At 46.4% G+C, this 14,116-nt stretch overlaps 2 protein-coding genes and 1 pseudogene across 2 annotated transcripts; all 3 read right to left on the bottom strand.

The window, feature by feature from the left end:
- Positions 1–1,821: 1,821 nt before the first annotated feature.
- LOC139835106 (uncharacterized) lies at positions 1,822–3,343 on the bottom strand. Its single transcript, XM_071825085.1, has 2 exons — positions 3,292–3,343; positions 1,822–2,387 (listed from the first exon to the last, which is right to left on the bottom strand). Exons 1-2 carry the CDS (start codon positions 3,341–3,343, stop codon positions 1,822–1,824), a joined length of 618 nt encoding a protein of 205 aa, XP_071681186.1.
- A 788-nt stretch (positions 3,344–4,131) lies between these two features.
- On the bottom strand, positions 4,132–7,261 carry LOC127328167 (chloride channel protein CLC-b-like; annotated as a pseudogene).
- Positions 7,262–9,950: 2,689 nt separating this feature from the next.
- LOC139835105 (uncharacterized) lies at positions 9,951–11,144 on the bottom strand. The gene has a single exon (XM_071825084.1). The coding sequence runs from the start codon at positions 11,142–11,144 to the stop codon at positions 9,951–9,953; it is 1,194 nt and encodes a 397-aa protein (XP_071681185.1).
- Positions 11,145–14,116: the final 2,972 nt, after the last annotated feature.

Raw genomic sequence — 14,116 nt, 5'->3', positions numbered from 1 at the left:
CCATCACCGGCGCGGTCGAAACATGGTGCGCCGGTACGACTGGCGTGGTCAAAACAAACATGGTGCGCTGTCAGCTATAGGCCTTTTCCTAGTAGTGTCTTGTGCTACTCCAAGTCTATGTCCTACGTCCATGAACCTCTAGATCAACATAAATTAGGAATTCATCTACTTTGACAAGCACAACAACTTGAGGTACGTCACAAACTCTAGAATTCTCTATGAATATATCTAAACTTAATAATCTCATTCCATATGAGGCTATCGAAAGTTCTTTGCTAGATTAATACCCCATAACTTAATCTGCCAAATTATCTAGACAAATAAATAGGAATGATACAATGAGCAAGCTCAGATAAACACCTAATGCATTAAGGACGATGAATTTATTTGTTTTTCAGTAGTACAATATTTATTGATAATATATGTCGTGAAATGTCTTGCAAGAAAAGAATCTTAAACAATGCAAATAAATTTTCAATACACAACATTTATGTGATAAACCAATTGTTAGGTTAGAATAGATATTTATGTGATAAACAATGATATAGTAGAACTACATGAAAATATGTATCTTAATACACAATATAATGAATGTATATCAATAGGAAAATCTTATTATTGCCCAGTTCAAAAAAATCATTGGCAGTATTCTTACTGTTAAGTATGCTTAAGGTCCACAAATGTAAATGTCATATATATTTTTTCCTTTAGTTTGTTAGTTTCTTGCTTTGTCTTAGTAATGCACAAACCAACTCATGCAGCTGTCGGAAATGCGTTTATATAACTGATTCCAATAAGATATGTTTTGATATCTAGTGTACTGAACCATATACGGGAACTGCAATATGATATCTAGTGTTTCAGCATTCAGTCTTGTTGCTCCATGCTATGCCTTTGTTTGCTAGGTAATGCATTTATTTGGCTACATATGTTATCCATACTATTTAAGCAATTACACTATACCAGTATACGAGTTCAGAAGCTATTTAAGCAATTACACTACCAGTCTACTAGTTTTTGGAAGAGCAAGTGGTGACAACTTCAATTGACTTCCTATACTGCTTAAATAGTTCAACGGCGTGCTCGCATGTATGGCCACACATGACTAGTTTCTAGGTGAACAATTTTACTACTCGTCTGTGGTGTGAGTAGACTAGTTTGCGCTCTTGCCCTTTCAGTTTGTACTGTCAATCTTGCTACTCGTGGCAAGCCATTCTTGAAAGTCCAAGTTGAAGTTGTCCTTTTCACGATTCCTTGTTTGTCATTGAAGCTGGTACTGTTTGGTTGTGTTTGCTCTTTTTGTTCCCTGCAATATACTACATTTTAGTTCTCCTAGAGTTTACAACTTACAGTTTGTGTTACTGACCAGGAAGTTGTAATATGAAATAATGTTATGTTCTTAGGTACTTGAAGTGCCTGACCAAGAAGGATCTAAAGCACAATGAAAAACTAAGCTTACAGTTGGTGTGCTGCGGCAAAGCCTTACTCTTCAACTAGTGAAACTGATAGTAGTACTTTATGTGATAACAAACAGAGATGTTTTTTCCTATTTTATTCCTATGTAAAGGTTGTGTAATGTAGTTGTGATGAAGTGTTGCTGAAACTATATGGGTGGCGGCATAAGCCAACCAGTTATGTGAGACCACTGGAGTGCATGGTTCTTAACTATTTTTTTTTTCGAGAATGACGGGGGGGATTACTCCCCACCGTTTGTGATTTTATTACCCTCGAAGTGACTAGGCAGTCAGTCCATACAAAGATTTACAATGCGACAGGGATCAGCAGGGGGTGGGGAGAGAATAAAAAAGAAGCACATCTCAATTACATGTTACAGGAAAGAAAGAAGGATCGGAGGGAGTCTAGAGGTAGCCGGTCTTCCTCTTTGAAGCGCCATCTCCAAACAGCCAGGTCCTCACAGGCCCTACGAATGACCAGCTGGGCAGTGCAGTTTCTATTGTTGAAAACCAAATCGTTCCTGGCCTTCCAGAGAGACCAAAGCAGCACAGCCATTCCAACCCGCCACACATCCACAGGGAAGTCGCGAGGCTGAGCAAGGTCCCAGAAGGAGAAACGGTCAGCAGGGATATCGACCCCAAGGCGAGCCCAAACACCAGAGGCAAGCGTGCAGTCGAAGAAGATATGACGTCCGGTCTCCTCGGTAGGACAGGCGGCGCAGATCGCCGAGGGAGCACAGTTCTTGAAGAAGAGGTTGGCGCGGGTGCTGAGCCTGTCGATGTCGGCGAGGTAGGCGAAGATCTTCAGCTTTGCGGGGAGTCGAGATCCCCACGCAATACAAGCTGAAGCGTCAACCGGCAGCGCCGGGGAGAGCAGGCGGTAGGCGGCACGCGAGCTGAACGGCGGGGCCGAGGAGGTGTCGAGGGAGCGATCTTAACTATTGTTTCCAGAATCCACTAGTTTCCGATATGAAAGGCGATGTTTGTCGGACACTCGAGTACATCAAGACCACAGAGTTACTGAGTGTTTATAGGCGTTGGTGACCGACTATGAATGGATCATATCATAATTTAAAGTTGCCCTGCTAGTCTATTCTTTATCTATTCAAATTCTCTATCTTTTTTAAGACAAATTCTTCTATCCTTTTATTGTTAGTTTGTGAATGGATTGATCTTGAGTTAGTATTTCGATCAACTATTAAACATCACTGGTCCTTTTTTTTTGTCTTTGTGGTCGCCAATTACTTGCATAGACAACGAATGCTCCGAAACAATTTCAGGGAACCAAACCAAGATAACTGCTGCTTGATTATTGCCTATGTTTTCTTATAAAGGACGTTTTTATTAAACTCAATGTTTGGCGTTAAGGCGATACAAAAGAGAGCATACACCTGGCCTCTGCATGCATAGCAAAGTGCACACAACCGTTCCAGAAAGCAGAGAGAGGACAATAGAAACTAAAGCGCAAAATCAAAGCTGAACATCACTAACAAGATTTCCAGTACTATGTTGTCATCCACAATCAGAGAGAACAACCTTCATTTCGAGCTAATGTGTATCTCATGGATACTCAACCCTCTGTCACACGTCCTTGAGCCCATATAGACTTCCCGTGTGCCAACCTGTTTAGGCTCCACAACACGTGTCGTCTTGGCCGGAGCTGGCACCAGACTTACAATCTCGGCTACCACCATGTGACGGGGCAAGTACACGGTCATGCACGTCATGTGCTTATTCAAGACTAAAGAGATGCTCTAGGTGTTCATGCTGGGGAGGCGTCCTGGAGGGAGGTTCCGGCCCGTGTCGCTAGGTGCAGACTTGATGCCGGCCTTCTCACCGTCAACAGGGACATCTAATGGGCCACGGAGGGGGTCCAAGGAGAAGATCATGTCTTTCGACCACCGTAGGGAGCAAGTGAGATCCACCGGAGGGAGCAGGTGAGATTCAAGATTTCCAGTTCCAGTACTAGAATTTCTATCCCATCAGAAATCCCCAAGGTTATGTGATATGTACTATTGGATGGTACAAAAGACAGTTCAATCAACGACTTTCTGTCATTTGTATTCGGTGATGTACCAAGTGTGGATTCAAAAATATGAAATGTTGTCCATTTCATTTAATGCGGCACCGTAGCAACACATAGGCTCTATGGTAGTAGTAATAATTTTACTTTGAAAAAGGCAAAAGTTTAGAGTAAAACCAAAACCAAAATGGTGGACATATTTCTACAAACTCTAGCATTGCACTCGTTCCATATTTCCCAAGAAGATAGCAAGACTAATGAAGATAGTCCCTCAGTGCCGCCTTCCATCGACTCCCACGATAGAGCGCAGCACCGATCTTTAACCGAGTCAAAGTTTGTCGTCTTACATCCGATCTTGTGTTTGTGCGTGAAATTAAAAGCTCATAACTACTAGACAAAAGCAGGAAAAAAAGGAGGAAAACGAGCGAAAACCTGAGGTAAGTAGAAACATCTCACGAGAAAAAGAAATCTCTGTATTCAGCATTGGTGTTGGTGTGTAGAGTGCACGTGCGCATGTGTGATTTCACATTTATTGGCTGCAATTATCAGTTGTTGGAGAAGGCAAGCAAACAAACATGAATCTACTTATACACACAAAAAGGTAGAAGTAAGAAATGAGTCATGTTATTGACAAAAATGGTGCTAGCATCAGTCTTATTGTGCCATCTTTTTGTTTGCCAGGTTCGGAAATGCATCCAGGATGTTGTGCGCCCTCAGGTCCTGCCTTGTCAAGATCCCCACAATTGGAGTTATCTGAAGCGGGAAAAAAACTCATGTGTCAATCAAATTTTGCAGGTACATTTGGATGGAATGAAAACATTTTACTTCGCTGAGATTAACTGAGCTCACCTCAGGGCCTTGGTACTTGGGCACGATGAGCATGTGGCGGAGCGCGACGCTTCGGAAGAGCACGACGGCCTTGGCCACCGACATGGTCTCCACGACAGTGTAGGGCGTGGTGTTGGTGAATGGATGGAGGTCAACGTACATGTCCATCTCCTCTTGCGTGAGCTTGGCGTCGTCGAGCTTACAGCTCTTGTCAGCGAGCTCCACCGCCGAGAACCGCTCCCTGGCCTCCCACTCCTCCGTCTTCCTCTTCTCCGTGAGAAACCACCGCTTGTTGAGAACGGCGACGAGATGCGATCGGAGCATGAGCCCGTGCAACTCCGACAAGCCGGGTCTCGGCCGATCGACCACCGGGAACCCGTTGTGGCCGGTGTTCCGAAGTACATGGACGATGGTGGACACCCTCTCGACGACCTGGAGGCTGATAGCGCGTGGCTTGGCGGCCGCGAGCTCACCGACGGTGATGTCCTTCATCCATGGTTCCGGATTGGGCTCCAGGAAGGGCAGTCCCTTGAGATCCAGAATGATCTCATAGATGCTAGGGTTGAAAGCGTCGCCGACGGTCTTGGCGATGAGCAGCACGAACATGGTCATCGGGAGCAGGAGGAGGTTGTTGGTGAGCTCGAGGAAGATGACGCAGAGGGAGACAGTCATCCTCATGGAGCCCGACATGAGCGCCGCGGCGCCGAGAACGGCGTAGAGGCCGTGGTCAATGTGGGCGACGTCCTGTAGCACGAGCGCGACGATGCGGCCGTAGGCGGAGCCCATGAGGATGATGGGGAGGAAGAGCCCCGACGGAACAGCAATGCCGAAGGTGAAGAGCCCCAGCACACAATAGATGGCGAAGAAGACGAGGAGCGAGTCGAGGCGGAACTCGCCGGAGGTGCCCGTGGAGAAGATGTTGCGCGCATAGTAGCCGGAAACGGGGAACGGTAGGCCGTCCCTCGATCCGGATTCGTCGTCCCAGATTCGGATTCGGGAACAAGCGGCGGTACGGTAGGATTCAGTGGCGGAAACGCGTCCCCGGAAAGTCAGCGCAACACCCAGATTCAGAACGTTGTGTTCTTGGTTCTTGCTTTGGAAAGAGCAGTACAGATGCTTAATTTACGGGAGAGTTCTATATTAAGCTGGAGTTGAGTGCTCCCGTGGTCCACCTGCAGTCGATCTAACGTGGTTTCCCTCCAGTTCTATCGAATCCATCGTATCGTCCCGGGTTCGTCGTCCCCAAATCTTCCGAGTCGCGTCCCACCTATCGGACGGTACGTCTCAGAAATGTATACCCTCGCTGTTCCCTATTTTTTGGCAGCCACGATTCCCGTTTCCCGTTTCCGTTTCTCGTACCCACCGTCCCGGAAACTTGGCAACTATGGTTGCGCGTCGCGTCCATGTTGGTGGCTTGCAGGAGGCTGGCCAGGTCGTTGTAGTGGCCGGCAGGGCAGTTGAACTGCTTGAAGTTGCCGCTCATCCCGTTGGTCGGGCACGCGGCGCCCAACGCCGGGTCGCACGGGGTGCACGGCACAGCGAAGGGGAGCACGTACAGCCCCGCCGACGTGAACACGCACACGGTCAGAGCCAGTGCCAGCTTCGCCATCCGGCCCTTCCCGTTGATGAGGCTGTAGAGGCGGAGCACCTTGTGGAGAAGGTAGTTGTAGAGGGCGCCGAGGAGTCCGCCGATGACGCCAACGAGAGTGACGATAATGAGGTCGTTGAGGTGGTAGTTGACGGTGACGTCTCCGACGTCGAAGATGATGAGCCCGCCCTCGCCAAACAGCGCGCATCATCCGTTGCGGCGTTGCGGCATACCTCGATGAAGCCCCGCAAAACCACCACCACGGTGGCCGTGCTGAAGAAAGTGCGCCACAGCAGCGTGCTCCGCCACCAGGTGGCCACCTCTTCCAGCGCGAACAGGACGCCGCCGACGGGGGAGCGGAACGCCGCGCACACCCCAGACGAGGCGCCGCAGGTGATGAGGTCACGCCTGTCACGGTCGTTGTTGAAGTAATGCAGCCACTTCCAGCGGAGGCGGAACCGGCCGGCGCCGCCCTGGCTGAGCAGGTTGGCGAGGCACGCGCCGATGTGCACAAGCGGGCCTTCCTTGCCGAGATCGAGCCCCGACGAGACCGCACAAATGCTGCCGATGATCTGAGCATGGAGCAACCTATTAGTTCAGTTGTTCATTTTCATTCACTTGAGCAGCTACGATCCAGTTGCATTTCGAGAGGTGGACGGACCTTGACAATAAGCTGTGGCGCACCAAACATGTTGGGCGTGTCGACGCCGTTGAGGTAGGCCTTGATCTCGGGGATGCCCGGGCCAGCGGCGGTGGGCGCAAAGACCACACAAAGCACGGCAGCCACGAAGGTGAGTGCCAAGTTGAAGCCGGAGAAGTAGAAGAAGCCGGTCCAGTATCTTTTATCTCGGACGAGCTGCACCATGTGGATCATCTTGATGCCGGAGATGTTCTCGATGGCGAGGTTGATGAGCGAGGCGATGACGCCGGTGAGGAGGCCGACGAGGAACGCCAAGGCCCACTTGAGGAAGATGTACTGCAGCACCTCCACGTTGGACCGGCTCCTCCAGTCGTGCTTGAACAGATCGTTCTCGATGATCCTGCCGCAATGGCAATCCACAATGAATGAAACTTGGCTGCAACAAAGAAATGGAATGCTCGCTCACTCACTCGTAGTCGAGGCTCTCAATGTGCGACACCTTGGCACCGACGATGGCGAGGTGGTTCGCTGTCAGGGTAGTGTTTCTCCTCAGCAGGGGTTGCTCCAGGGAGCTGATGCCATTGCTGGTACTCCCTAGATCCTCCGGGTTGTCGTGGACACCATTATCGTGTTTGCCTAGACCAGACGTAGTAGCCGTAGCTCTGGCGCTCTGCTCGTCCTCCATGCCCGTTTCTTCCTTGGCACAGAGACAGTTTTTGATGCCTCTGTTTCTTCAAGTTTGGAAACAACAAGGGATGTCAAGGCTGGGATTGGCATGTCTATGCCTGTACATATAAATTGACGGGTGGCACTCGCAGGGCAGAACACTTTGGCCCCTCTTGCTCTTCTCCCATAGTTTTTTCAAGATTAATACTCCCCGCATGGATCTTATTTAGATGCAATTTTGCAGATCATTTGTCAATGCAAATAGCACAAGTATACTTTTCCTCTTTTATTTATTTATTTGATTTCATATTCCGTTGACATTACACATATAGTTGCCACTCCATATGGACCAATTATCTTCCTTACGAACTCTTCTCTGGAAAGGGAAATAATATTAATCTGAATAACCGATTTATCGCAGCTCTGAAGAATTGATCCTGGTCTTGCCTTTTCGGCCGCTAGTACCGTTGCTTTTCTGGATGCATACAGCTCATGATGAAACAGTTCTTTTACTAAGGACAAATAGAATCATGTGGAGTGTCCCATGTACGGAATCATCTCATGTCTCATGGGTGCAAACAAAAGGCATAGCTCTTGTCCGTACATACGGAGAGATGAACTTCCTGTTGTTTTCTCGACGACACATTCAGGACAGAGGAGTCTCTCGGAATTTTATTAATTAGCTGGTTCATATATACAAGCAATTGCCCAATTAGTTGGCTATATGTTCTCTCTGTGCGCAAGAGATTTCTATAATACACGAAATATCTAAAGAAAACTGCTAGTTGTTGAATGGCAACAGTTTGTGAGGCCAAAAGACATTAGCTTTTCCCTAAGATCTGAAAGGATATGAGCTAAAAGGATAGCTCCTACTCGAATTCACTCTTCCGTGGTCGATCCCTCCACGCAGTCACTCTCATGCGAAGCGTTACCCATCAAGGAAACAAAGTCACCAGGAGTCCAAATCTAACTGTCAAGAAATTGTAATTATCGATGATCCAGAAACATCATCCACAAAAAGAGAGAAAATGAGCCATCTTCCGTAATGCAGCCTAAAATTTGTGATGCTACACTGATGAACACCAAGGAATGCAATGAGGAGCACAGTTTGATTCAAAGAGTACAACAACAGCTGTGTTTTTCCAATGAGACAAGCAGGCAATTAAACTGCAAGATTCTTACTTACTTGCTTGCCCGACCATCCCCACATTTCTGGAAGAAAATTCAGCGGTTTGATAATAAGTAGATGTGAGATCTGCTTGATAATTAGTTGCTTGAGTTGCCCAAAAAAAGCATCATTATGTATTGTTGTTTCAGCTTAATAAAAGCCTATCAAAATGCTGCAGTTAAAGTAATGTGGTCGGAAAGGTGTCTTCGCTTTTCATGACTGTGTATAAATAGGCACAAATTGTTCATGGGTCTTGGTGCAAAGGTTTTGTGATATTCCACTACAATGTTTTCTTGCTGCGGTTCTGATAAGCACTCGAGAGAAGCCATTGACGACGCTAAACAAATGCCCAAAAGAAAGCCATAGTGTAACTCCAACATATCACCAGTGTCTGAACAGTTAGTTAGCTAAATAATAGACGGTTATTTCCGGAAGGTGTGAAGAACTAGTAATGCTTATAAGGGTAGTAATCATACTGAAAAAAGAACATCCACCTTCGTTTTTTTTTTCTGTTGAAGGGGAATACACTAAAGTGAATGGAGTGCTGGCTGTTTGTTGTTGTGTGAATATAATATACAGAATATACCGTTGAGAGCTAGTGAAATGTCCATGGTTTTAAAGGCGTCGCCTCAGCGTCCAGGCGCTCCCCCTCCGCCTTAGAAAAACGTCTGCCTTGGCGCCTTTAAAACCATGGAAATGTCCTTACCGAGAATGAGAAATTCTTAGTCCTGTACTCAGATAGTGTGTCTTGTTGCTTTGAGAAACCATTTTGTAGTGCACGGATAAAAGAAAGGCAATTAAAAAAATAATGGGAGAGTAACAATTCAATCCTGTAATTTGTATCATTTTCCAATTTTATTTGTACTGAACTCTGTAATTCGTAGTATTTTTAATTCAGGCAGTGAAGAATGCATATGTTGTTGGAACCAACATCTACAGGTCAAACATTTTATATACAGAAAATAAAACTAATGTATGGTACTTATTCACGTGTATGCATGACAGGCAAGAGAACAACAAATGTTGCTCATACAAGTATATCAGAAAGAAGTGATCTCTCGGTTAATTTAAAAACCTTCTGGTCAATAGATGAAAATAATTCCTGTACCAGCTCAAATGCATAAAATATAATGGGATCAAGAATGATATATTTTTATATGCAAACAATGTGATCAAGTGAAGCAACCGGCTAAAAGATCATCAAATTTGTCTTTGCAACGGCAACATGGTCAATATAGGCTGAGCAGTACAATATGGTTAGCCCAGGATAGGACTGATCTTCCAAACAGGTCATTTACTCAAAGCTCTAGCACAGAGCTGGCAATGATCAAAGAAGCTAAGAATGGGGTACTTATTTTTGGACATACAGAAGTTCACAGATTATTATTGCTCAAAGAAAGTTCACAGATGACTGGTTGTGATTCCTAAAAACATCCATCGTCTTGACTTATTCTACAAGTGAATAAACTAACCAGCATTGCATCCTAATACCATAGCAAACCATGAGCACATAACATACCGATTAAGTGTAGTGCAACAAAATAATATGGATTGAGTATCCTTGTTCTTGGTCGACCATGAGCTTAAATTTGAGGGTTCACCTTGTTGCACACCAAGGAAGAAGGCCACGGCATGATGTAGGGATAGGACCACTCCATTTCGTATTCATAGAGAGAAAAGATCTTTTTCATCTCTTCTTTTTCCAGGCAGAGAGAGAAGAAGTCGCAAAGAGGAACAATGCCCGGCTCCTCAACGGCCATCCAGTGTAAGTGCACAAAGCCCTGCTTAACGGCCACCAGCTTGAGCGCGGACAGATCCTCCAGTTCAATCACCTTCTCCAGCATCCACTTGTCGACACGGTCAGCATCGGCTCTCCAGACCCAGACAGCAACCGTGTCCTCCTCATCGATCGCGCAAACCATGCAGAGCTTGTCGTCCTTGGTCTCGCCCACCACAAAAGGTTTCTGCCTGTACATGTAGGGCGGCAGATCCATGGAAGAGAAGTGCAGCGTCACGGTGTCGAGCACGATCACGTAGTCGTGCCTCGTCCAGTAGACGCGCCCATTCACAAGCTTACCAGTCCTGGGCGGGAGGCAGTGCTTGTCGTCCTCGGGGTGGTTTTTGTAGATCGCCGCAGCCTGCGCCCACGGCAGAACCTGCCACTCCCCGGTGTCGGAGGAGAAGACGACGGCGCGCACCTGCAGGCCGTCCTCGTGGACGCAGACGAGGCGGAACGAGCCGTGGGGTTGTTCCGGGGGAGAGAGGATGTAGAGCTCCCGGACGGCCTCCGGCGGTGCGGGGATCCGGTGCAGCACGCCGGCGAGCGGGCTGTAGGCGGCGAAGAGCCTGTGTTCCCAGTTGTGGAGGAGAAGGTAGCCGTCGCGGCAGTGGGTGACGTTCCAGAAGCCCTGGTCGTCGGGGACCCGGGTGAGGAAGAAATCGGAGCCGCGGACGACGGCCGCCTGGTCCGGGTCGGCGAGGCCGCGGAGGGGCACGAAGGAAGGGATGTCTCCGACGCGGTGCCTGACAAAGAGGCCGAGGAGCGGCGGCGGGTGGAGGTCGCGGAACCGGGGGCGGAAGGTGGGGAAGGAGCGGACGGCGTGGAGGAAGGCGCGGCAGGCGAAGGCGGCGCGGACGAGGGACGGCAGCGAGGGGAGGCGGACGAAGATCTCGAGAAGTAGGTCGTCGCCGATGGTGAATATGGTGGTGGGAGCGGGTTGGGGGAATTTTTCCGGCGGCGGCGGTGGCGGCGGCGGTGGCGGCAGTTGGGAGGCCATGGCAGATCAATCACAACCGATTGACTCGATGCCAATCCTTTTCTTTCCACGGTGAAGAGGTCCAAGGAGGAAAAAGAAAATTCCATAGCATTCTCTTTTGAGATAAATAAAAAATATATAATTCAATGGCATTGAAGCCAAAGAAAAACATAAAACCATATGTGTTAAATTCGTAGAAATTTTAAAAAGTAATAAAATGTACTCCCTCCGTTCTCTTTTAATTGACTCAGATTTAGTACAACTTGTACTAAATTTGAGTCAATTAAAAAAGAACGGAGGGAGTACAAAGTTAGATTACATTTGACTTCTCTTGGTTGAGTGAACTAGTTTAAACAAAATTGGCCAATGTGTATAGGGTGTCAAGTGCGGTCCCACTTATATCCTACGTCTTCGAATTCACAAGTCAAAATTTTGTGCAAATATCGTGAACTATTCATGGGCATTGTCATAGAAGTGAGCTTGTTGTCGACTGCTTTTGGGAAGACTTGGATAGCCAAATATGTCGAGATGTTTTGCTCCTCTTATTTACGCTGACAAGGCGGTAAAGTTGCACTCCTACCATGTGCTAATTTTTTTATCGACTTACTTTATCCGTGGAAGTGTGGAACTATTTGAAAGGTGTTTTGTTAAGTTGAGTTGTAGATGAAGATAGCAGCCATTTCTTTCATTTGACCTACAAATGCAAGTTGATTGCAAGCCTGTATGCCCGCCCTCCCAAAGTAAACAACACCTCCAGTCCAATCTCAGTATCAAATGTATCATGGTAAGTTGTTCCTTTTTCCAATAAATATAAAAACCCAACTATGATTAGGAGATTTACTTTCCAAGCTATATATATATATATGTTCCGTATGACACTACAAAGTAAAACTTTGGAATTGGAGAAAGGTAGACCCGTACCATGGGCTACAGTCCACGCCAGAGTTCACTTGGTTTAGTTCCGGAAATGGTTTCAGGGCCGTACAAGAAAATGGCTATCGCCAAAAGATGTGGACTGTTCCATAAAATATAGTGTAGTAATATGCATCGTGGTTGACCACAAAGATAACGAAAAAAAGAACTGGTCAACTTTGATGGTTCGTAATTAATAGTCCCAATTCCCAAACTAGCACATGTAAGTTTAGAGGAGCAAACAGCCCAAGCAAAATAGAGGAGCAAAAAGCTAGTTAACTATTTGCATAAATTCCGTAGGATTTAAACAATTTTGACTACAATTTACACATAGTTCATAGAAATAAACTAAAACATGAAAGAAAAAAATTAAACTAACAAACTAAAACTAGAGCTTCCTCCTCCTCCGTCGTTGTTGCCGCCTAGTCATCGATACAAATATGATTGAAATATAAGTAATACAATGCAAAGTTCATGTATGCATTTTACATGCATCACAACGTTAAACTCGGTGGTTTTTGTACTCCGATTGTCGGTAGGTGGCTGCTTGTGGTCGGTGAGTACATCTAGTGTATTGAGCTCTTCTCTAACCCCGAATTTAGAGGCGATATTCTGGAAGTCTTTGTCGCAGTTATCGGAACGAGAGAAACTTCCATGAACAGTTATTGTGGTCCCATTATTGCTCGGCATCTTAAGTTTCAGGTACGCATAATGTTGGAGATATGCCCAAGAGGCAATAATAAAAGTGGTTATTATATATCTTTATGTTTATGATAAATGTTTATATACCATGCTATAATTGTATTAACCGAAACATTGATACATGTGTGTTATGTCAACAAACAATGTGTCCCTAGTAAGCCTCTTAACTAGCTTGTTGATTAATAGATGATTAGTTTCATAATCATGAACATTGGATGTTATTAATAACAAGGTTATATCATTATATGAATGATGTAATGGACACACCCAATTAAGCGTAGCAAAAGATCACGTCATTAAGTTATTTGCTATAAGCTTTCGATACATAGTTACCTAGTCCTTATGATCATGAGATCATGTAAATCACTTATCTTTGAAAGGTACTTTGATTACATCAAACGCCACCGCGTAAATGGGTGGTTATAAAGATAGGATTAAGTATCCGGAAAGTATGAGTTGAGGCATATGGATCAACAGTGGGATTTGTCCATCCCGATGACGGATAGATATACTCTGGGCCCTCTCGGTGGAATGTCGTCTAATGTCTTGCAAGCATATGAATAAGTTCATAAGAGACCACATACCACGGTACGAGTAAAGAGTACTTGTCTGGAGACGAGGTTGAACAAGGTATAGAGTGATACCGATGATCAAACCTCGGACAAGTAAAATATCGCGTGACAAAGGGAATTGGTATCGTATGTGAATGGTTCATTCGATCACTAAGTCATCGTTGAATATGTGGGAGCCATTATGGATCTCCAGATCCCGCTATTGGTTATTGGTCGGAGAGAGATCTCAACCATGTCTACATAGTTCGCGAACCGTAGGGTGACACACTTAAGGTTTGATGTTGTAATAGTAGAACTTGAACATGGAATGGAGTTCGAAGTATTGTTCGAAGTCTCGGATGGGATCCCGTACATCACGAGGAGTTCTGGAATGGTCCGGAGAATAAGATTCATAAATAGGAAGTCATTTTATAAGTTTGAAAATGATCCGGTGCATTTATGGAAGGTTCTAGAAAAGTCCGGAAGAAATCACTAAGGAAGGAGGAGTCCCGGAGGGACTCCACCTCCCCATGGCCGGCCAACCCTAGAGAGGGGAGTCCAAGGTGGACTCCACCAAGGGGGCCGGCCACCCCCCTTCATGGAAGGGGTGGGAATCCCACTTGGGTGGGAGTCCCACCTTGGGTAGGTTTCCCTACTACATGGAAGGTTTTGGGTTCGGGTCTTATTCGAAGACTTGTAGTCCAACACTTGGGGTTCCACCTATATAATGAGGGGCATAGGGGAGGGGGCCGGCCACTACGAGCCACCAAGCTGGCCGCACCCATAGAGGCCGGCCACCCCCTCTCCCAAACCCTAGCCGCCCCCCTC

Source organism: Lolium perenne, chromosome 2 (assembly GCF_019359855.2).
Source record: "Lolium perenne isolate Kyuss_39 chromosome 2, Kyuss_2.0, whole genome shotgun sequence".
NCBI classification, from domain to species: Eukaryota; Viridiplantae; Streptophyta; class Magnoliopsida; order Poales; family Poaceae; genus Lolium; species Lolium perenne.
This window is presented reverse-complemented; position numbering and strand designations above follow the sequence as displayed.

Bases quoted from the DNA above. Each gene is read 5' to 3' on its own strand.
- LOC139835106 (XM_071825085.1), bottom strand. From the start codon at position 3,343: ATGATCTTCTCCTTGGACCCCCTCCGTGGCCCATTAGATGTCCCTGTT. The intron at 2,388-3,291 runs GTGAGAAGGCCG...ACAATAGTTAAG, and splicing joins ATTAGATGTCCCTGTTGACG to ATCGCTCCCTCGACACCTCC.
- LOC139835105 (XM_071825084.1), bottom strand. From the start codon at position 11,144: ATGGCCTCCCAACTGCCGCCACCGCCGCCGCCACCGCCGCCGCCGGAA.